General features: G+C 39.1%; 1 protein-coding gene across 1 annotated transcript in view; it reads right to left on the bottom strand.

The window, feature by feature from the left end:
* Window positions 1-3,195: 3,195 nt before the first annotated feature.
* The window catches only part of LOC132776434 (fatty acyl-CoA reductase 1-like), a 49,590-nt gene continuing 30,704 nt past the window's right edge, over window positions 3,196-22,081 (bottom strand). Inside the window, exons 7-12 of the mRNA XM_060778088.2 lie at window positions 21,609-21,727; window positions 21,039-21,106; window positions 15,674-15,845; window positions 10,575-10,704; window positions 8,477-8,604; window positions 3,196-6,802 (exon numbers count right to left, since the gene is read on the bottom strand). Coding sequence (XP_060634071.2) covers window positions 6,640-6,802; window positions 8,477-8,604; window positions 10,575-10,704; window positions 15,674-15,845; window positions 21,039-21,106; window positions 21,609-21,727 — 780 coding nt within the window. The 3' untranslated portion in view covers window positions 3,196-6,639. The remainder of the gene's footprint in view (window positions 6,803-8,476; window positions 8,605-10,574; window positions 10,705-15,673; window positions 15,846-21,038; window positions 21,107-21,608; window positions 21,728-22,081) is intronic.

The following is a 22,081-nucleotide window of genomic DNA, read 5'->3' as shown; positions in this document are numbered from 1 at the left end:
GCCGGTGTTGTCCATAAACACCTCCAAGGTCATGTTGTCAGTATGACTGCATGGAGCATCGTTACCTTCCCATCAAAGTGGTACCTATTGATCTACTCACATTTGCATGTTTTCGAACTGCTAAGTTGGCAGAAGCTGGGGCTAACATTGGGAACTCACCCCGTGGATTCGTATGCTATAGGTTTTTTCCAAAAACATTTCAATGGATTGTATTTAAATTATTTTAACTTTTGATAAAAAAAAATCAAATGTTTTCTAACAGCTGATGAAAATTCGTACATCTTTGCATGAGTTGGGAGACGCTGAAGTCAATTAGTGTATGATTTGAAAGACAGCATGCAAGCAGAAAATCATGTTACTTTTGAACTCACTTCTCATTCATAAGTGCTGTTGGTCATGGTTTTAAACTTGGGACAGAAAGAGAGACAGTATAGGCCCAAAGGAGCTTCAGGACCTATGTTTCAGTATTCCCAGATTTCACACTATCACCAATAACCTTTGCAATATATGACGTTCGGCCACCTCAGCCAATCAATATTTTCTAGTATCCTTTGCCAATTCACATACACATAGCTTTCAAAATGTTTGCCATCGGAGAATTTGAAATGAGATAAAACTGGAGACCACATTTTTTGCTATTTTAGTCAGTATTTCATGCAAGAATATATCTTGCACAAGCAGCATATCCTTATTGGATTTTCCCTCGCTTTCTTATAAAGTCCTTGCAACTGCATCATTAAACTACATTCCTACTACTGTACAAAGGAGGCAAATGAGTGGAGATATAGGTGTATTACTTCCGGATACAAGTTATGTCAAAGTTAATTGGAGGAAATAAAGACCATCACTGTCTTTCCAGCAGCTGTTGGGTATTTTAATGCAACACATAATTTTAACCTTAACAGGCAGAAAGAAAATAGGCACCAAAGACGCTCAAAAGAAAAATGTGATGGGGACAGCTGAACTTCGAGCTGACTCTCAGAATGAAAATACCTCAGTGCATTTCTGCATTCTTTAGGGACCAAAGAAAACAGAAGAAAAATCTGAATCATCTCAGGCTAGATTTAGCCCTGAGGGAAATCCTGGAGTCATTACTTGGGGATTTCCCTTGAAAAGAAATGTTGTTGTAAAACAAGGCAGGACTTTTTGATGGGTAGTAGGCTTGATTGATAAAAAATGGTTCAAAACTCGTTTCGGATGTAAAGGGAGCTGGTGGTTCAATTCTAAAGTCACTCCTTTTTTTAAAAAAAAAATCAAAACTTTCCAAAACTTTGGAATTGCTTCATTAACTGCAGACACAGATGCGCAGTAGGAAAAAACAAACAAATCCCAGAACTGGCACTGGGGAAACTTCAGGGGATTCTCCCTCATTTTTAGACCAATCGTGATGAAACTTGCTACAGTGGTAGAACACATCACTGTTAGTTCATCAAATTTCATAACTTTTGACATATCCATGGATTTTTGTAGAATTTTCAAAGTTTTTATAAAAATAATTAAAGACTGATCCGGCTTCCCACTGGGAAGTAAATAAGTAAGTATAACTTCCAAATTGCTATTTGCTATAGGGAAATTGTGGTTCGAGGATAGTGCACCACCCTTAGAATCAGGAAGTCATGAGTTCAATCCCTGCCAGGGAAATAAATTCAAAGTTTTTTTAAAAAGCATTTTTAAATTAAATCTATATATATGTATAAATGCTCTGTGCATAATGAGTACTAGGGCTGGGTAACCACGGAAAAATTTGTTTCTAAACTCGATTTGTTTTTAGGGGGTTTTTGAGTTTCGTTTTTAAAAAGAATTCTGATTTTTTTTTAAAAAAGTTCAAAATATACAAAGTTTTGTAAATTACGAAACAATTACCAATCGATTCGTTAATGGCGGACGCGATTGCGCAATATGCAAAAAAAAACCCTCCAAATGGGACAGGGGGAACTTCTGAAGCTTCCCTCTCCCTCTGTTGTTGACTGTTGGTGTGATAATTTATTTTTTATCACTGATAAAACAAACAACAACCCTAAAACTTGCACCAGACATATGGAAATAATAACGAAACAAATTCGAAACCATTTCGAAACGATTTCGAACCAATTACGAAACAATTACGAAATAAATTGAAAAATTCGTTTCGATTTTTAGTTGCTCCTGCATGGCTCAATATCGGATCGTAAGCTAATTTAAATACGAATCAATAAAGAATTACGAAATTAACGAACGAAACTGCCCAGCCCTAATGAGTACCTTAAAAACAAAAGAACCAATGAACGAAATCACACCAAATTTGGCAACAAAACTTCTCACAACACAAGGAGCGACCATCACTCAAAAATTATGATTTTGTCATTTGGGAGTTATAGTTGCTGGGATTTATAGTTCACCTACAATCAAAGAGCATTCTGAACTCCATCAACGATGGAATTGAACCAAACTTGGCACACAGAACTCCCATGACCAACAGAAAACACTAGAAGGGTTTGGTAGGCATTGACCTTGAGTTTGGGAGTTGTAGTTCACCTACACCCAGAGAGCACTGTGGACTCAAACAATGATGGATCTGGACCAAACTTGGCACAAGGACTCAATACGCCCGAATATGAACACAGATGGAGTTTGGGGGAAATAGACCTTGACATTTGGGAATTGTAGGCACTGGGATTCACAGTTCACCTACAATCAAAGAGCATTCTGAACCCCACGAATGACAGAATTGGGGCAAACATCCCACACAGAACCCCCATGACCAACAGAAAATACTTAAGGCCATCCAATCCAACTCCCTTCATCAGGGCAAGAAAATGTAATCAAAGTCCTCCTGATAAAGAGCCATCCAGCCATAGATATAGACCAGTGGTTCTCAACCTGGGGTCCCCAGATGTTTTTGGCCTACAACTCCCAGAAATCCCAGCCAGTTTACCAGCTGTTAGGATTTCTGGGAGTTGAAGACCAAAAACATCTGGGGACCTCAGGTTGAGAAACACTGATATAGATGGATGAATAGATAGATAGATAGATAGATAGATATGATTCACACACAGAGAGATATGGTATCATAGATTTGAAAGGGACCCTTAAAGGATAATATATTGCATGTTCCAGGGGTGGGCAAACCAGACACTCTCCACATCAACACTGACAAAGAAACAGCAAGAAATACTGTTTACCCACAAGCACAAAGAAATACATATATTAGAAACCAACGCTTTCTCATTACTTTATTTTCCAGATCAACAGACTGGGCTACAGCAACATGTGGCAGGGGACAGCTAGTATATAATAAAATCTGTTCCTGGTTTGTGTTATTTCCCGTTTCATTGGGTGGTCTTTACTTTGAAAGTAATTGTTCTACTCCAGAACTTTGTGTGGCACAAACTGTGTTAAATTAGGGGAGAATAGAAATCATATACAGATCCCATCAAGGGACATCTGGACTGAGCCCCTTCTTTGGGATCAGGAACATGGAAGCCCAAAGTCGGAAGTTTTTTTTTACAACTTTTAGGTTCTTCCGAACCGAACCTATCCAACTCTAATGGGTAGGGATGATAGCATGAACCACCTCCTGATAATTCTTTTTGTATTGATATAGAGGCATCAGTATTTCTGGTTTAGGCACAAGGGACTTCTCAGCGTAAACATGAAAGTAGTCTTATTTACCACCTATATATTTTTCCTTGTTGAAAGTGAGTACTGATGTAAAGTTTGCAAAACAGAACAGAAATAGGAAGAACAGATTGAGTATCCCTTATCCAAAATCCTTGAAATCAGAAATGTCAGGATTTTGATCCCTCCACCCCTGGATTTTGGAATACTTGAATTTGCACATATGTGCAAATTCGAGTTATCGTGGAGAAGAGGTCCAAGTCTAAACATGACATTTGTTTCACATGCACATTGTACACAAAGTCTGAAGATAACTGTATATACAATATTTTAATGCTGTTGTGCATGAAACAAAGTTTTGAGTACATCAAACTACCAGAAAGCAATGGTGTCACTATCTCAACCTGTCATTTTTAGATTTTAGAATATTTGGGGTTTGGGAATTCTGGATAAGAGATGCTCAACCTGTATATCCCTTATCAGTGATGGGAAGAAATAATTCGCTACCTATGGAATTTGTGCAATTGTGTGCTAAACCATTGTTTGGATTGTACTAGAGCTGCAAATTAAAAGATTTTAGGTCTCCGACAATATACAGCAGACTCTCAGTTAAGCGGACACAAGCAATCAAAACTCCCAAGCAACTGGCAAAAAGAAATCAAAGCAATAATGAATAAAGTAAAATATAAAATCTATATAAATAAAAATGTAATGTTCGTTTGTGGGATTAACAGAACCCAAAAACCACTGGATGAATTGGCACCAAATTTGGACACAATACACCTAACAACCCATCGTATGTCCTTCACTCAAAAAAATGATTTTGTCATTTGGGAGTTGTAGTTGCTGGGATTTATAGTTCATCTACGATCAAAGAGCATTCTGAACTCCACCAACAATGGAATTGAACCAAACTTGGCACATAGTTCTCCCATGACCAACAGATAATACTGAAAGTGTTTGGTGAGCAGTGTCCTTTAGTTTTGGAGTTGTAGTTTACCTACATCCAGAGAGCACTGTGGACTCAAACAATGATGGATCTGGACCAAACTATACACGAATACTCAATATGCCCAAATGTGAACACTGGTGGAGTTTGGGGAAAATGGAATCTTGACATTTGGGAGTTGTAGTTGCTGGGTTTGTAGTTCACCTACAATCACAGATCATTCTGAACCCCTCCAATGATAGAATTGGGCCAAACCTCCCACACAAAACCCCCATAACCATCAGAGTGGGCCACAGCAACGCGTGGCAGGGGACGGCTAGTATATAATAAAATACAACTGTGTTACATTAAGTTAGGTTTGTCTTTATTTACTTATTGTATTTCAATGTGAATATAAATCAATACAGAGTTTATGGTGTAGTATAGTAGAAGGCTTTTTAAACTTTTCCCACCTTTGACTCCTTTCCACCTACTATTTTTTTTCATGATCTATATTGGTATATAAAATAAGTATAAAAATCAATTATTTATTGGTAACAAATCAGCATTTGTAAGGCTTGCTAAACAGGCTGATTCTTTTGTGGAGTACAGGTGAAGCATTTCTTGCAGCATCCACTACGAACACTGCATGTTGTTGCTAATGGATTAGTGTAAATGGGTGTTCAGAAACCTTTTAATGCCAAATTTTTTCATGATCTCAACACTGAGCTAAGAGGACCCCATTTGGGGTTGGGATCCAGTTTAAGAAACTATGGCATAGTATGGAGTACAGTATGAGTCAGTCCTACTTTTATAGTAACTCTCAAGCAGCCAGAAAGCATATTTATTCGGCACCTACCAATTCCCATGGGTGTTAGTTAACTGAGAGTCTACTGTACTGCAGTTTGAATTCTAGAAAAAGAAATTCTACTACAAAGACAACTGCAAATTTGTGACCTATAAATTAATCATGAAAATGGGAAAGCCCTGGTAATTTCCTTGTAAAGTGTGTATATGCATATATTTCTGTTACTAATGCTCAAATATCTGGTGAAATCCTTGATAATTATGCCAATGCATGTATATCTGCATATGCATACTGGCGTAATTACCATAGATTTCACAAAAGTATCTTACAATGTATGTTGAAGAGAATGATGGGATCTGAAACTGGTTTTCACAAAGCAGTTTTCAGGGTTCCCCAAGAAGGAATGGCTTCATCTAGATTTATTTCCTTTTCATTTTGTTTGAGGCAGAGTTTTGAACTATATTTATAATGAAATATCCTTCTCCCCAGGAGTCCCCAGTGGCGCAGTGGGTTAAACCCCTGTGTTGGCAAGACTGAAGACCAACAGGTCGCAGGTTCGAATCTGGGGAGAGGCAGATGAGCTCCCTCTATCAGCTCCAGCTCCTCATGCGGGGACATGAGAGAAGCCTCCCACAAGGATAATAAAAACATCAAAATCATCCGGGCGTCCCCTGGGTAACGTCCTTGCAGACAGCCAATTCTCTCACACCAGAAGCGACTTGCAGTTTCTCAAGTCACTCCTGAAATGACAAAAAAAAATCCTTCTCCCCAAATAGAATCTTAATTCAACTATGAATGATGTTGAAAAACTAGTCAGCCCTCTGTATTTATATCTTGAAAATACACCCCCCTCCAATTTCCAAACAAACAAAAAGCAAACCTTTATTTTGGCAATTTTTATATAAGGGGCACCATGTTACTACACCATTGTCTATGACAGAACTTTAAAATATATGGATTTTGGTGTATGCGTGTATGATATTAGGTAGCTCTGTACACTGAAGACAGCTTGGAGTAAGCCACAAACCTGTGTTGTGAAGAAGGAAAAGTTCCCAAAAGTCCAAATTGTCTATCATTGATTTTATATGGCTTAGACTGGAGGGAACAAAGAAGTAAGAAATAACTTTATTAAAGTGTTGTTATTTTTTTAAAAGAAGTCAGAGGTTCTGTAATGATGTACACTGAATGCTAGTCAAATAATTTGGCAGTTGAGAGATACCCTGATATTTTAAAAACTCCAAAATAGTTGTTTGAACAGCTGGAGGCCTTTCATGAGATGATGGTGCTCAATAACTGGAGCGGTATTTCAATGCCTGAGGGTGCTGGAAGCTCTGAAGTAGCTAAGGAACTTGTAGCAGAGGTTCACAACAAAGTACCATATGTTCCGAGCCATTTGTGACCTTGCAATAAAAATGCGCCAGATGATCACAAGGAAGATGGTATTAAGTGCATACTGAATATTCCTGAGCCTGGAGAAAAAGAAAGAAAGTGAGTAAAACATCAACAAAATATTAACTGTATTGTCGAAGGCTTTCATGGCTGGAATCACTAGGTTCTTGTGGGTTTTTTCGGGCTATAGAGCCATGTTCTAGAGGCATTTCTCCTCAGAGAAATGCCTCTAGAGAAATGCCTCTAGAACATGGCTCTATAGCCCGAAAAAACCCACAAGAACCTAAAATATTAACTGTTTGGTGGGCAAACAGTTAATGGACAAAATATACCCTGAATCTTGTATCATAGCACTGATAATGAATTGTAGTTTGCTCTAGAGCAGGCAAGGGCAAACTTTGGCCCTCCAGGTTTTGGACTTCAATTCCCACAATTCATAACAGCCGGTTGAAGTCCAATGGAGGGTCAAAGTTTGCCCAAATATCCAAACATTAAAACAGCACTAAAAAAATCAGTTAAAATCTATTAAAAACATATTCAAAGTTAAAAATCACAGAACCCCCAACGATATCATAGACATCTTCATCTTTAAAAGCCTACCTGAATATAAAGGTTTTAGTCTGCAACCGGAAAGACAGCAGTGGGGGGGGGGGGGCATTCTAGCTTGCCTAGTAGGTAGGAAGTTCCTGAATCTTGGGACAGCTATTGAGAAAGTTTCTTCTCTTGTTCCCAACTACTGAGCTTGAGATGGAGGTGGGACTGAGAGAAGGGCCTCTCTTGAAGGTCTCGGGGTCTGAGAAGGTTTGTACAAGGGCATGCGATTGGCCAGATAGCCTGGAGCTGAAACATCTAGGGCAGTGGTTCTCAATTGGTGGGTCCCTAGCACCAACTTCTGGGTATGACCCTCTAGGAAGGACTGCAGCCACTGTAAGACAGTGCCTCCCAGTTCCATCTCAGTGAGACAACTCAGAAGGATATTGATGGTATCGAAAGCTGCTGAGAGGTCCAGGAGAAGCAACAGGGACACACTCTCCGTCTACTCCCAACAAGACAACCAAAGCCATCTCTGTTCCATAGCCAGGCTTGAAACTAGATTGAAATGGATCTAGATAATCAGTTTCATCCAAAAATCTCTGGAGTTTGGAGGCCACCACACACTGCAAAACCTTGCTCAAAAAGGGGATGTTGGACATTCGCCAATAGTTGTCATTATAGAGGGGTTCCAGGATGGCTTTTTAAATATAGGTCTCATAACTGCCTTCTTTAGCTGAAATCTAGGGCAGTGGTTCTCAATCAGTGGGTCCCCAGCACTAACTTCTGGGTATGACCTTGTTCCAATTAACCTGTTCTTGTTGATGGATAGGCAATATAGCCCAGTGATTCTCAACCTGTGAGTCCCCTGATGTTTTGGTCTTCATCTCCCGGAAATCCTAATAGCTGGTCAACTGGCTGGGATTTCTGGGAGTTGTAGGCCAAAATACCTGGGGACCCACAGGTTGAGAACCACTAGTATAGCCCGAAGTGCTGCCCACGGGCCACATGCGACCCAGGACAGCTATGAATGTGGCCCAGGACAAAATTGTAAACTTATTCAAAACATTATGACTTTTTGGTAACTTGATTGAGCTATTCTCTAGTTATTCATTTAGAGCTAAAAAGCCAGTTTTTTTTTTTTTTGCTGTTGCACCACTAGATTCTAACAGTGCAATAGCACATGGTGCCGCAGTATTCACAAAAGGTTCTATTTGTCTCACTTTCTCAAGTGCTGTTTTGCTGCAGGAATTCCAGCCATATCTTCATTCAAAAGGTATTTCTTCGTTCCTAAGCAGTAATTTTCTATGTATTCTGACCAATGCAGCTGACGGACATCAAAGCAGAATAACTGGAATTAGAGAAGAAAAGAAGAACAGCAGTGATGTATCACAAACGGAGGGGAAGAGGGACAGTAGTTATTGAAATTTTGTAGGGGTAGGACTTGTTTTGGTTTTTTTCTGAGCACATGAACGAATGAGGTGGGGCTTCTGCTCAGTCACTGACTTGCTTGGAGGTGGAGTTAGCAGCCACTATTTTTATATAACTGATCCCTCAATCTTTTGAGTTCAGTCTCCAAGGGTCAACAGCACACACTATGTGGCATATGCTGTTATATCAGTGAGAGCTGAACATGAGCTCTATTAATACACAACGCTAGCAGACATTTTTCCATAGGTTTTGAGAGGGAAGCCTTGAGACTTAAGACTGATGAATATGGATGACAAGGGAGTTGTTGTAGTTGGTTGCAAAAGCTTGAAAGGCTCTGGGAAGGAAATGAAGGACCTTGATGCCCCAGTTTTTGTATCTCCTCCCAGTTGAAGGACACAGCCCAGGATGGGAGAGAACAGTGGAGAGTTACCACCAAAATCTATATAAATAAAAATGTAATGTTCGTTTGTGGGATTAACATAACTCAAAAAACCACTGGACCACTGACACCAAATTTGGACAGAATATGCCCAACAACCCAAGGAGTGACCATCACTCAAAAAAAGATATAGATAGATATGATTCACACACACACACATATATATGTATATGACAGATATAGTATCATAGATTTGAAAAGGACGCCTGAAGAAGGACAATTATATGTTGCATATTCCTGAGTAGGCAAACCAGACAATCTCTACATCAACACTGACAAAGAAACAAGAAGAAATACTGTTTGCCCACAAGCATAAATAAAATACATATATTAGAAACCAACACTTTCTCATTACTTTATTTTCCAGATCACCAGACTGGGACACAGCAACGTGTGGCAGGGGACGGGTAGTGTTTCAATAAAACTCTGGAAAGTTTGTTTGAGGCCTCCATAGAGGCCACAACGAAAAATCACTGTAAGACATTTACCATCTTTTCTATGCAGTAGCCCTGTCATTCCTTCCTCCTCTTCTACCAAACATAATAAGACTCTTCTTTCTAATATTTTTAACTTCTTGAACAAGCCTGAGGACACTGAGCTTAGTTTTTCTGATTCTCTTAGCAACTCTTTGCTATAAGGTTGCATTAAAGTGGCTTCACTTGTGTTACCATGGATCAGCCCAGTGTGGCATTTGGCCACCGGGGGGCTGATCCTAAACTTTTTTTTTATGTTGGGAGCAACTTGAGAATCTGCAAATCACTTCTGGTGTGAAAGAATTGACAGTCTGCAAAGACATTGTTCAGGGGATGCTCGGATGTTTTGATGTTTTACTATCCTTGTGAGAGGCTTATCTGATGTCCCCGAAGGGGTAGGTGGAGCTGACAGAGGGAGCTCAACCCACTATGCCCACATTTGAATTGCAGTCCTGCTGGCACAAGGTTTAACATATTGTGCTACCGTGGGCTCCTAAACTACTCTGACCTAAATGGCCCCTGTAGATTGGGACCAATTCTTCAGTTTGATTGGAGTTGTGGGGATCTACAGTTTTCACTATCAAATTGAAAATTCCCTGGTTAGAAATAAATTAGATTTCCACAGTATATGAAAACTTGGAAATGCCATGCCTCCTCCAACATAATTTAATTAATCATTCTTACTGTAAAACATCTGCCTGGCAGCGCTGAATAATGGTTCTAGATAACCTTGTGGCTGAAGAGCCAAAACAGAAAGCCACATGCTCTGATAAACACAATAGTTACTGCAGTCAGACTGATGCAAATGCCACATTTACCTTTATTAAAATTTGAACCATGCCATGGCACAAAATCACTTAATATTCCTAGTACATTTCTGAAAATGTACTACAAAAAGAGACAACAGTATAGTTGGAGATGTTCTCAGAACTGATCTGCTATTTGTTCTTTGCTCACAGATCATAAAACAATACTTACCTTTTTGTCCTTTGGACTGAGCTGGTTCATTAACATATTCATATTGTCTGAACTCCATTCCCAGGTTCGGCTGGTAAAATATTCAAAGAATGTCATAGACTTGTGCAGACGACTGAATAGCTTCATCATTCTAACAGAGAAAATTGAAAAATTTGAAATGTCCAACATTTCTACAGTTAGAATTAAAATGAGTAGTTGTTTTATACTGGAAATAACATTTGAAAGTTCAAATTATAGAAAAAAATAGATGATGTAATAACTTTCTGATAACAATGTGAAATTTAAATCAGGTAATTCTTCCCCTCAAAAACGGCCCATTCCCCCAGGTCTTCTCTTTTAAGATACATTACAAGAGGCAATGTAATGTAGCCACCTCTCCACAAAAATCAACATTGACACTGAAATACAACACCGCCTGAGCTCTGTGAGTGCAGCATTGAAGCAGTGTTTGAGGACTGGGACATCCATAGGGATACCAAGGCGCTTATTTATAAAGCTATTGTCCTCCCAACCCTGCTATACACCTGCGAGACGTGGACCATTTACAGACGTCACATGCAACTCCTAGAATGATTCCATCATCTTTGCCTCTGAAAAATCCTGCAAATCTCTTGGGAAGAGAAGTGGACAAATGTCAGCATACTGGAAGAAGCAAAGACCACCAGCATTGAAGCGATGGCCCTCCACCATCAACTCTGCTGGGCTGGCCACATTGTCTGGATGCCCGACCACTGTCTCCCAAAGCAGTTGCTCTACTCCGAACTCAAGAATGGAAAACGTAATGTTGGAGGACAGGAAAGAGATTAAAAGATGGACTCAAAGCCAACCTTAAAAACTCTGGCATAGACACTGAGAACTGGGAAGCCCTGGCCCTTGAATGCTCCAGCTGGAAGTCAGATATGACCAGCAGTGCTACAGAATTTGAAGAGGCACGAATGGAGGGTGAAAGAGATAAACATGCCAAGAGGAAGGCGCATCAAGCCAACCCCGACCGGGACCGCCTTCAACCTGGAAACCGATGCCCTCACTGCAGGAGAAGATGCAGATCAAGAATAGGGCTCCACAGTCACCTACGGACCGACCGCCAGTACACTGATCTTGGAAGACAATCTTACTCGGACAACGAGGGATTGCCTAACTAACTGTAATCCCAATTTATCAAAGACTGAGATTAGAATCCAAAAGAATCTTGAGTCTTTGAGACTAAGAGAAAAAAGTTGGTAGTGTATGTTTTCACAGATGTAAGTCTACTGGAACAGAGACATGGAGTGAAATGACTAGGAACAGGCCTTTATAGCTATGAATGTCAAAAGAAACAGACGTTTATGGGGACAGGAATACAAAAAAAAATCCTTATTTGGCATTCTGTCTTGGAACAAAGACCAAAAGTCCTTGAACAAATACAACAATAAAGGAAGATTTGAAAGGGAAATAGTATAACTGGAATATATCTAGAAATTGTAGTCCATCAGTAAAACTATATTAAAACAAAGAGAAGAGTGTGTTTTGGGAAAGAAGACTGTTTGGAACTCTATTCTTTGTAGGACTAAATCCATAATTCAGCAGATACTGCTCAACATTCAGTACAGTTACCTTGTCTGCTTGGGGCATAAAGGAAGGACTCCTGAAATGTTTTAATACTTATGTTTTATTTTATTTTAATATTTCTTTTTTGTATGTTTTAATTATATTGTAAGCTGCTTTGGATCTCAATTCTGAGAAACAAAGTGGAGTACAAATAATAGGCTAAAAGAGGTGCCTTACTGAAAACAGTGTGATCATAAGATCTTTGAGCTGTGTCTTAGTTACACAACAAGGTGCCAAAATCAGTTTAACAGAGAAGGTGAAAGATGCAACCCAAGATGGACGATTTTGATCTTGTAATATGGCTGGAAATTAATTGAGAAGGGGTGACCTTAAAAGATTTACAGTAAAATATAACTTGAAATTTGATTCTGAGGAGGACACTGAAGACGGAGAAGTAGAAGTTCCAGAGGAAGAAAGGGAAGAAGTAAAGAGGGTGGGAATTGATGTCAACTTTAGCCTAGAACTGTGGTTCTCAACCTGTGGGCCCCCAAGTGTTTTTGCCTATAACTCCTACTTTACCAGCTGTTAGGACTTTTGGGAGTTGAAAGCCAAAACATTTGGAAATCCACAGGTTGAGAACCACTGGCCTAGAATATATGTGTGTGTGTGTGTAGAGGTCTGTTATAGAGCTCAATGGACTTGTGAAGATTTAAAGGTGATATTGGGAAGATAATGTGGCTGATATTTGATAGCAGACAGGATAAAGTAGTGCCAAGGAGCTTGTAGAAGAGGGAGAACTGGGAGAAGTAGTATTGAGAGGTATGACATATTCAATAATGTTGTTTTCAGAAAAATGCTTATCCCAAAGAAGTACAGAGTGCAGCAGCATAACTTCCTTTTTTCAAAACTTAATAAAACCCATTGTATGAATCAGAAATTTTTTATAATGTAGGCGCATAACTAAAGTTTTGTTTTAAGAAGTTTTGAAGATCAAATTAGGTAGGTGACGTCCCCCATTCTCCATACACTGAGTAAACCGATTTCTGGCATTTGCCATGACTCTTGCCAGCATAGCAGGCGTTATGTTGGCAATTTTTTCCTGGATGTTGGTCTTCAAATCTTGTAGGGTCCTTAGTCAATTCACATAAATATGGGATTTCAAAAAAACCCATAGAAAAAAATCACAAGGGGCCAAATCTGGAGAGCGGACCGGCCACTCCAAATCCCCCCTAATTGAGATGAGGCGCTCTCAAAACAGCCATCAAAGCTCTTGAAGTGTGCGCAGTTGCACCGTCTTGTTGGAACCAAATGTCTCCTAAGTCCAACCCATCTATAAACAAAAGAAAATAATAATCTAGGTTCTAATAAGCTGTTGAGAAACATGAGAAATAACATTGGAAATAATCAAATTCACTGTCACTGTGACTTCATTTTCCTCAAAGAACCAGGGACCAATAAGGAAATTGCATACCACACTGTGATTTTAGGTGAATGCAAAGGCCTTTGATGCAATTCTCGAGGATTTTTGTCAGCCCAGTAGCGCATGTTTTGTTTGTTGACGGATCCACACAAATGAAAATGGGCTTCATCACTAAAAAAACCCAATAGTGTCCTCAGGAACGACTTCGAGAAGAACCTCACACGCGTTCCTCTGAGAATTGAAGTCACGTTCAGAAAGTTCCTGCACAATCGCCATCTTGTAAGGATGGAAATGAAGATCATCATGAAGAATTCTCCTCACAGAACAATCGGAAAGTCCAAGGGCAGGCGCATGTTTGTGCGCAGATTGCCGTGGTGATCGCAACATCGAAGCTCTCACTGGCTCAATGTTCTCAGGTGATCCAATGGGCAGAGAGACTCCCAGTTGTTCGTCTTGTTGCACTTGCAGTTTGTTTGAATGTAGTGACCTAATTGATATCCGGTCCAGGACAGGGGACAATGGGGCTAAATTAAAGCAATTCCGAAAGGCACGCTGGGTTGTGATAACAGAACATCCACTCAACAGCAAGTAGGCCTCAATGACAAAAGCATGCTCCTCACTGTTCCAACACATGATGGCAACTGAACTGTGTCAGGACAAAACTTTATACTCCCGCCTCTCGAACGAGACCACTAGTGCTCCACTACGTCTTCAACCGACTGAATGGCGTGCATTTTAAAAAAGGAAGTTATGCTGTCACACCCTGTATACCTCTTTTTGTGTGTGTTAGGAAATTTATCTCTTATGGTACAGTTGGATGAATAAGCTCTGCTTTGTTCAAAAGGAGAGATTTGATAAAATGCTAATGATGATACTATGGAATTATATGATGTTTAAGATTTTTATCAAGGAATTATCAAGGTTTTTCAAGTTTATCAAGTTAGGTATAGTCGTGTCTGACTCTAGAGGATGGTGCTCATCTCCATTTCTAAGCCGAAGAGCCGGGGTTGTTCGCAGACACCTCCAAGGTCATGTGGCCAGCATGACTGCATGGAGTGACGTTACCTTCCCGCAGAAGTGGTACCTATTGATCTACTCATATTTGCATGCTTTCGAACTGCTAGGTTGGCAGAAGTTGGGCCTAACAGCGGAAGCTCACCCCACTCCCCGGATTCGAACCACTAACCTTTCAGTCAGCAAATTCAGCAGCTCAATGGTTTAACCTGCTGCACCACCAGGGGGCCCTGTTGTAAGTAGTTTTCCTAATAATAAGTATGACATGGCAAATATATGCAGTACCTAGAAATAATCCCCTCTTTTGGGGCTGTTGAGTTTTTCTTACTAAATGATATAGTAATTATAGTCCATCCCCTTATTTTTCTAATAATAACTATATCATTTAGTAAGGACATTTTGCTTGTTTACCTATTCACCAATTCACAAAAACTCAACAGCGCCAAAGAGGGGATTATTTCTAGCTACTGCATATACTTCAAAGGGTTGTTGTGTACCAGAAAACACACAAAAAAATAAACAGAAGAAAATAATAATCTAGGGTTCTCAGAAGCAGTTGAGAAACATGAGAAATAACATTGGAAATAATCAAATTAACTAGACAGACAGAGAGACAGACAGAGAGAGAGAAGAGATGATGGCTAGAATGAACTGAGTGTCTGGAGTCAAGCAAACACGCAGGATGACTGATAACAAGCAAATTAATAATTACACAACAAAGGCTTGCAAAGATTGCTACCTGTAGCAAATGCCATCATATTAATCAGAGCAGATTAGGTGCCAGATCATATCTGATCTTGCAAGATACGCAAGGTCAGTCCAGGTTAGTACTTGGATGAGAGATTACCAACAGAATACCAGGTGCTGTTAGTTATATTTCAGAAGGAAATGGCAACACTTCTGAGTATTCCTTGTCTAGGAAACTCCTATGAAATTCATAGGAGCTTGTGCTTGTGTGTACACACACAAGCTCCTAGCTTATCTTATCTCTCCATCCCCAATTCAGAGTCACACTCAATTAACAGCACAAAAGCAGGAAAAGCAGCCTGTGCAACAGGCCTGATTTTATCATAACTGTGGAAAGGCTCTGTGCATAGCACGAACTGTTAGCACATTGACACAACATGCCTCCTCTCACCTTGGCTTTCTTCCAGTTAGTCTCAGATACAAATCATAGAGAAAGGCGGGAGCTTTGTGACTGACTGCTGTCCAATACTGATGCATCAAATAGTTTGAGGTCATGTTAGCATTAGGTATTCTAAAGGCTTTCTCCAGCGGATTTCTCTTGTATGTAGATATGACATGATGTTCTGCATGATAAGAGAAAACAGACGTGTTCATCAAAAGACGAATAGTACCAAAACACATACCTGCAGGAATATGTGAATATACCTGAATTTATTTAGTACCAACAATAAAAGAGACATTGCAAAAAAACAAAAACAAAAACAAAACAAAACACCTGCAAACAATTTTAGACTCTTGACAGGAATCCACATGGAAGGAGAAAACCCATTTCAGCCTTGTGAAATCTATCTACTGTTTACAAGCCCATAAAGACTGTATTTGTGTTAGGGACTGCAGATGAACAGCCAACTACCAAAAGGTTTTTGTGATTGTATATATCTTTCTTAAATATGCATGAAATTCACCTTTCTAATTTCGCATAGTTTTGAGCAAAACAGGTTATTTAATGCTAACTGTAGTTCACTAAGTAATCACCTGTGCACTCGTGCAGTGGGTTTTGCACTTGTAAAGCAACTACATTCTGAACACAGTAGAACTCTCTCCTTATTGCACATATCACAGCTGCCAAGGTACTGTTACCTTAGTTGTGATGTCCATTGACAGTGTCAGTGATGTGACTTTGGGGAGATAGAGCAGGCTTGTGTCAGTGCACAGATGACCATGGAGCCACGAGAGGCAGATAAGAAATAATAATAATAATAATAATAATAATAATTATTATTATTATTATTATTATTATTATTATTATTGAAGAACCAGTTACAGGTAAGAAATTTGTTCTTCACTTTTGTATATCACACAGTGGGTTTTCAGCAGGAGGAAGAGAACATCCTGATGTAGGTAGGTTGCTGCATCTTCTTGATCTGACAGGCAAAAACTAACCAAACTTTCAACTGGGAGAAGCCCTACTAGAGCTCTCCAGTTAAGCCGAAGTCAAGACATTCAAAAATGTAGGCACAGACTATAAAGATGCTAAAAACAAGTGAAGAACATCTTCCAATAAATAAATGGAATAAAGACATCTCCAAATTCATCTGGAAAGACAAAAGACCTAGAATAAAACTCTCAATAATGACTATGCCAAAAGATAAAGGAGGCTTCGGCCTCCCAGACCTTCAATCATATTATGATGCATGTGCTTTAACTTGAATACGGGACTGGACCAAACTAACCAAAATTAAGATATTGTCCATAGAAGGTTTTGATCTACGTAAAGGATGGCACTCATACCTTTGGTATGAAAGGACCAGGAAGGAAAAAACTTCGGAAACCACTTCATAAGGTCGGCTTTGATAAAGGTGTGGGAATGACATAAAAAGTATCTTTTCAACAAAACACCATTGTGGGTTTCGCTGCTGGAGGCAAACCAAAGAAGATTGTTGGGCTGGATACAATGGCTGACATATAGCGACATCTTAATTAAAAGAAATGGTTTAAGGAAACTGAAAAATCAGAAGGATATCTCGGACCAACACAGAAATGTTTCCTGGTTTCAGTATGCACAAATCAAGGAGTGTTATAAGGAGGATAAAAAAATAGGATTTGGCGAGAAGGATGATTTTGGGGAAAAGGTACAAAGGAGTGAAAAGAAAATAGCAACTTTATATAATAAACTAATTAATTGGGCTACAGAGACTGAAGTGATCAAAAACTCAATGATTCAGTGGGCCAGGAATATAGGTAGAACAATCCACCTGAGGGAATGGGAAACAATATGGATGAAACGGTTAAAATACACATACGCCTCAGATCTCAGGGAGAATTGGCTTAAGATGTTGCATCGCTGGTACCTAACACCCCAGAAACTGGCGAAAATGTATAGGAATTTAGATAATAAGTGTTGGAAATGTAAGTCTCAAGAAGGTTCTTTTTATCATGTCTGATGGTCCTGCCCTAAAACAAGAGAATACTGGAAGATGATTCACTTAGAATGTAAAAAAATCTTAAACTTAAATTTCCCTATGTGTCCAGAATATTACTTGTTAGGAATGTATGATGTAAACATTTTCAATGATAATAACACGGAAAAGTTGTTTACTTTTTTAGCCACAGCTGCTAGAATGTCCTTTGCTAGACTTTGGAAGCTGGACTCGACTCCCTTAAGAACACAATGGTTGGAGAAAGTGACAGACATCAAAGAAATGGACAAATTGACCTACTGGCTTAGGCAAGATAATGGAAATGGAACAAAAAGGACTGACTGGAGCACTTTTGAAAACTACATGGAAAAGGAACTCTAATGGAATAAAGGGACAATGATTTCAGAAAAGGAGAGAGAATTAATGTAAATAAAAGGACTAGGGAAAAATTGGGAGACGCAAAGGAAGAAGAGGGGAAGTAGGTTTTAGATATATGATGTTTTGATGTGAGTTTGTCTCTGTTGTATATGTCAAATGTCGTTTGTATGTATTTTTGCTTGTTGAGTGTTTTTCTTATTGCAAAATCAATAAAAATTATTTAAAAAAAAACAAGTGAAGAAAAAGTCAATATCAGAAGCAACGTTTACTTTGGGCATCTTGGGGTGGGGGAGATGTCTTCTCTCTCTTTCCTGCCAAAAATGAACGTGTCACAGGTTAAAAAAAAAAACCAACCCTGAAACACCTTCCTACCAACGGAGGCCTTGACAGATGCAAAAAAAAATTGGCCTTACTTGTACTGTCTCACAAAAGTAGTGTCGGAATACAAGATAGTGGCTCTACAAATATCTATCAATTGAGAGTTGGTGGGAAAGACAAGAGGATGCAAAATCAGAACCCAGTTCTTCTGCAGATGACTGAGAGTGAGAAATAGAGTCTGACTTAGTTCTTGTGTTAGGGTGTGTGGAATGTTAGAAGAAAGCTTTTAGAGGGTCCTGGGTCTGAGTTCTTTAAAATGGCTGCAATTGGGAGGAGTCTGTATTTTTGGCATGCTTGAAGGAAAGGCATAGCTTAAAACTGTCTTTTTCTGAAGCCGGGATCACTGTATTACTTAAATCAGGAGATTTTCTGATAGACAAAAGAGCTATTGTGCAGGGGACCTCCATCTAACACTGTTCTTCTGGCAGTTAGCTCTGAATGGACTCCTCTAGAAGGCGTAAATGTATTGGGAGGTCGTGGTATTTCTTGCTGTAGTCCTTGCATTTTTTAAAAACAATGTTTCTGTTGACTCAGACTATTTTCTAGCAATCTCTGGTGTCTGGTGCAATATTTTATTTCCACTCTCAAGTGGAAATAAAGCCAACTCGCAAATATGAATATAGCTTTTATTTTGTAATTTCAAAACTATCAGAAATATGTGTTTCATTTCATTTCTTTGTTTCAAATTTCAATTTGAATGCTGTATTTATTTGCAAAACTACTTCTGAATATTCCTTGCCAAAGAAAACCCTATGAAATTCAAGGGGTCTCCATTAGTCAACAAGTGACACACATAAACAATGATTAAGTGAAATGGTACTTTTCCAATATAATTATATGGAACAATTTTCTTAAAAATCAGAGAAGAGAAAATTCCCAATCAACCCAAAGGATCACTATAGCAAACCATGCCTTGGTTTAATGTATTGTCGAAGGCTTTCATGGCTGGAATCACTGGGTTGTTGTAGGTTTTTTGGGCTACATGGCGATGTTCTAGAAGCATTCTCTCCTGACATTTCACCTGCATCTATGGCAAGCATCCTCAGAGGAGAGAATGCTTCTAGAACATGGCCATATAGCCTGAAATACCTACAACAACCAATGCCTTGGTTGTTTTTTTAATAAATGTATTTGGAAGAACCATAGTATGGATCTAAGAAATTACTAGTCTCCCCCCAAAAATGGAATGAATGAGTACAGAGATGACAAAAACTTGGCAAAATCCAAGGAGCTGTCTTAAGAACTAATCCTTCTTCAGACCAGTCTGGAAAAACCCCATTGTTTGACAAGGCTGGACCTATACTGTACATGGAAAATACCTCAGACTCAGTTCTAGCACCACATGATATTCCAATATTCCGCCCTGTGCTAACTGAAATTATTGTTTTTTTACATGACAAGTATGTTTGATGGATTTTTTTTTTAAAAAATCGTCTTTTTGTTGTTCCGTTTTTGTTGTTGTTTGTTTTGGGGAAACTGTACCTCTTTTCTCAACCAGGATTGAGATCAGAGTGATTTCTTTTAAACAGGAGAGCTTCTTCAATGTAGAAAGGTTGCAAAAATTTAGCTTAGAATTGAATAAAATCCAAGTAATGAGAGACATGACAGAGGTGTATACAATTATTCCTGGTATTGAGAGATTGATAAAAGGTTTCTCTCATCCATTCATGTCAATACTAGAATATGGGGTCATTCACTGTTACCAGCTAACTGCTAACTTGGTCTAGATTTTGCAAATTTAATTTCCTGACACTTAAAATAACCATCTGTCACTTTATTTATATCTACCTTTCTCCCAGGCTGAGTCTCAAGGATGGTTGGGACATAAAGTAGGTTGTTTCTCTGTGTCAAGAATGCAGGTTTACTAACTAGTTCTGGATGTAATGTCATTTGACCTGAAACATCTAACCTGGTTGTCATTTTCTGCACATTTTCAATGCTACATCTTTTTTGAAGAAACTGCAATTTTTTGTTCTCTTACAGTATGGATTTGAATAACACAGTATTATACTGACAATTTTATTTTCAGTTTGGAAAGTATCATATTCCGTCACATAACAGTTGCCATCGCCTAACACCCGCACTCCCATTTTTGGGGTGGCAAAATTGGTATAATACTATTTCTTACATATCAGCTGCACCCTTAGTTCACAGTGTTGCTATTATGTGAAGGGGATAGCCGAGAGGAAGGTAGGTGGCCTGCCTCTCCCCTCCACAGTTACAGACACTTGACTTGCTTGAAAATGCATGTCCTGTAGCTCCAAGGAGGCAGTCACACTAGGAAGTGAAGCTTCACTCCTCCGTCCACCTGCCTGCCCCCTTTGCAGCTATGGGGCTTCCTTCAGCTACCAGCTGAGTGAAGCCCCATAGTGACATTTTTAGCAACATGTGTGGTTTTCTCTTTTTAAAAAGCTGTATATTGCACTGATGTTTTTATTGAGCTATTTAACCATAGCAAGATCCGTTTCTTGGTTTGTCACTATCATCTTAATTCCACATCATTGATGGAAAAGTTAAAAGTATAAATCCCAACACATTGTCAAACATTGGAATTTTATGTTGTGGAAAAGCCAATCAAACTTTTATACTGGTAGAGTGCATATAAATCTGGACTCTAGTCTGCATTGTAGTAAAACTTACCCATCTCTCCCCAGCAAAATGGATTCATACCACCTGTGGTACAATTATATATCGGCATTGATTTTGGTCTGAAAAATAAACAAGGGGGAAAAAGACAAACTGAAATGAAGAGAGTAAATAATACATAGTACAGTACAATCTTCTTTTCCAGTGTTTCTCAGACTCCGCTCCTCTAGGTGTTTTGGACTTAAGCCTCCCAAAATCCCAGCCAGTTTACCAGCTGTTAGAAATTGTGGGAAGTCCAAAACATCTAGAGGAACAGAGTTTGAGAAACATTGCTCTTATTTATTGTTTAATTTATCAATGTCTGACAAAATATGTATTCTCTGGGCATTTTCTCAGGTGTGACTCTATGGCATTATTGGGCTAGAAGTTCTTCAGTTGAGGTCACAATTATTGACAGCATTTTGGCATGACTTTGGTCCTTCTCTGATTGTTTGAATTCAAAAGCAAACCTAGTCTGAAATTAGTCTTCTTAAAATAATATTTAGCTGCTAAGAGTAAACGACTGAGATGTAATTGTTAAATATGTAAAGCAAATAATAAATCAATTGAAAAGTGTAGTCCTACCTGTGAACTGCAGTGTGCCATCCAGTAGCCAGAATTAAATTGATAGCAACATCTACAGGAACAATATCTGCTACTGCCTCCACGTTGCATTTTACAGTCCGTATAATTCCTTTTCCAGCCTATGAGTTAGGGAAAGAACTCAGCACATTCTGCAGCACAATTTCACATCTCAGTCACAATACAGGTGAATCAGAACATGAATTCTAAAACATCAAAAACAAATTTAAACGCACTAAAATGAAATTTGATTGTTAATGAGAAATATTAGATTAATTACACAGTATTCCCTCCCTACTTTGCGGTTCGCTTTTTGCGGACTAGCTGTTTCATGAGTTTCCTTCCTTGCTACTCACCAGGCCAAGTCTTGATTCTGCCATGAGGGTGGGCCGGTGAGTAGCGAGTGAGCAAGGGAGGGTGGTGTGCGAGCGAGGGAGGGAGGGCCGCAAAGGCAGAAGCAGGAGCCTGCAAGAGGT

The sequence above is a fragment of the Anolis sagrei genome, chromosome 5 (assembly GCF_037176765.1).
Source record: "Anolis sagrei isolate rAnoSag1 chromosome 5, rAnoSag1.mat, whole genome shotgun sequence".
Taxonomy (NCBI): domain Eukaryota; kingdom Metazoa; phylum Chordata; class Lepidosauria; order Squamata; family Dactyloidae; genus Anolis; species Anolis sagrei.
The sequence above is the reverse complement of the archived record's forward strand: the minus strand, read 5'-3'. Positions and strand labels throughout refer to the sequence as shown.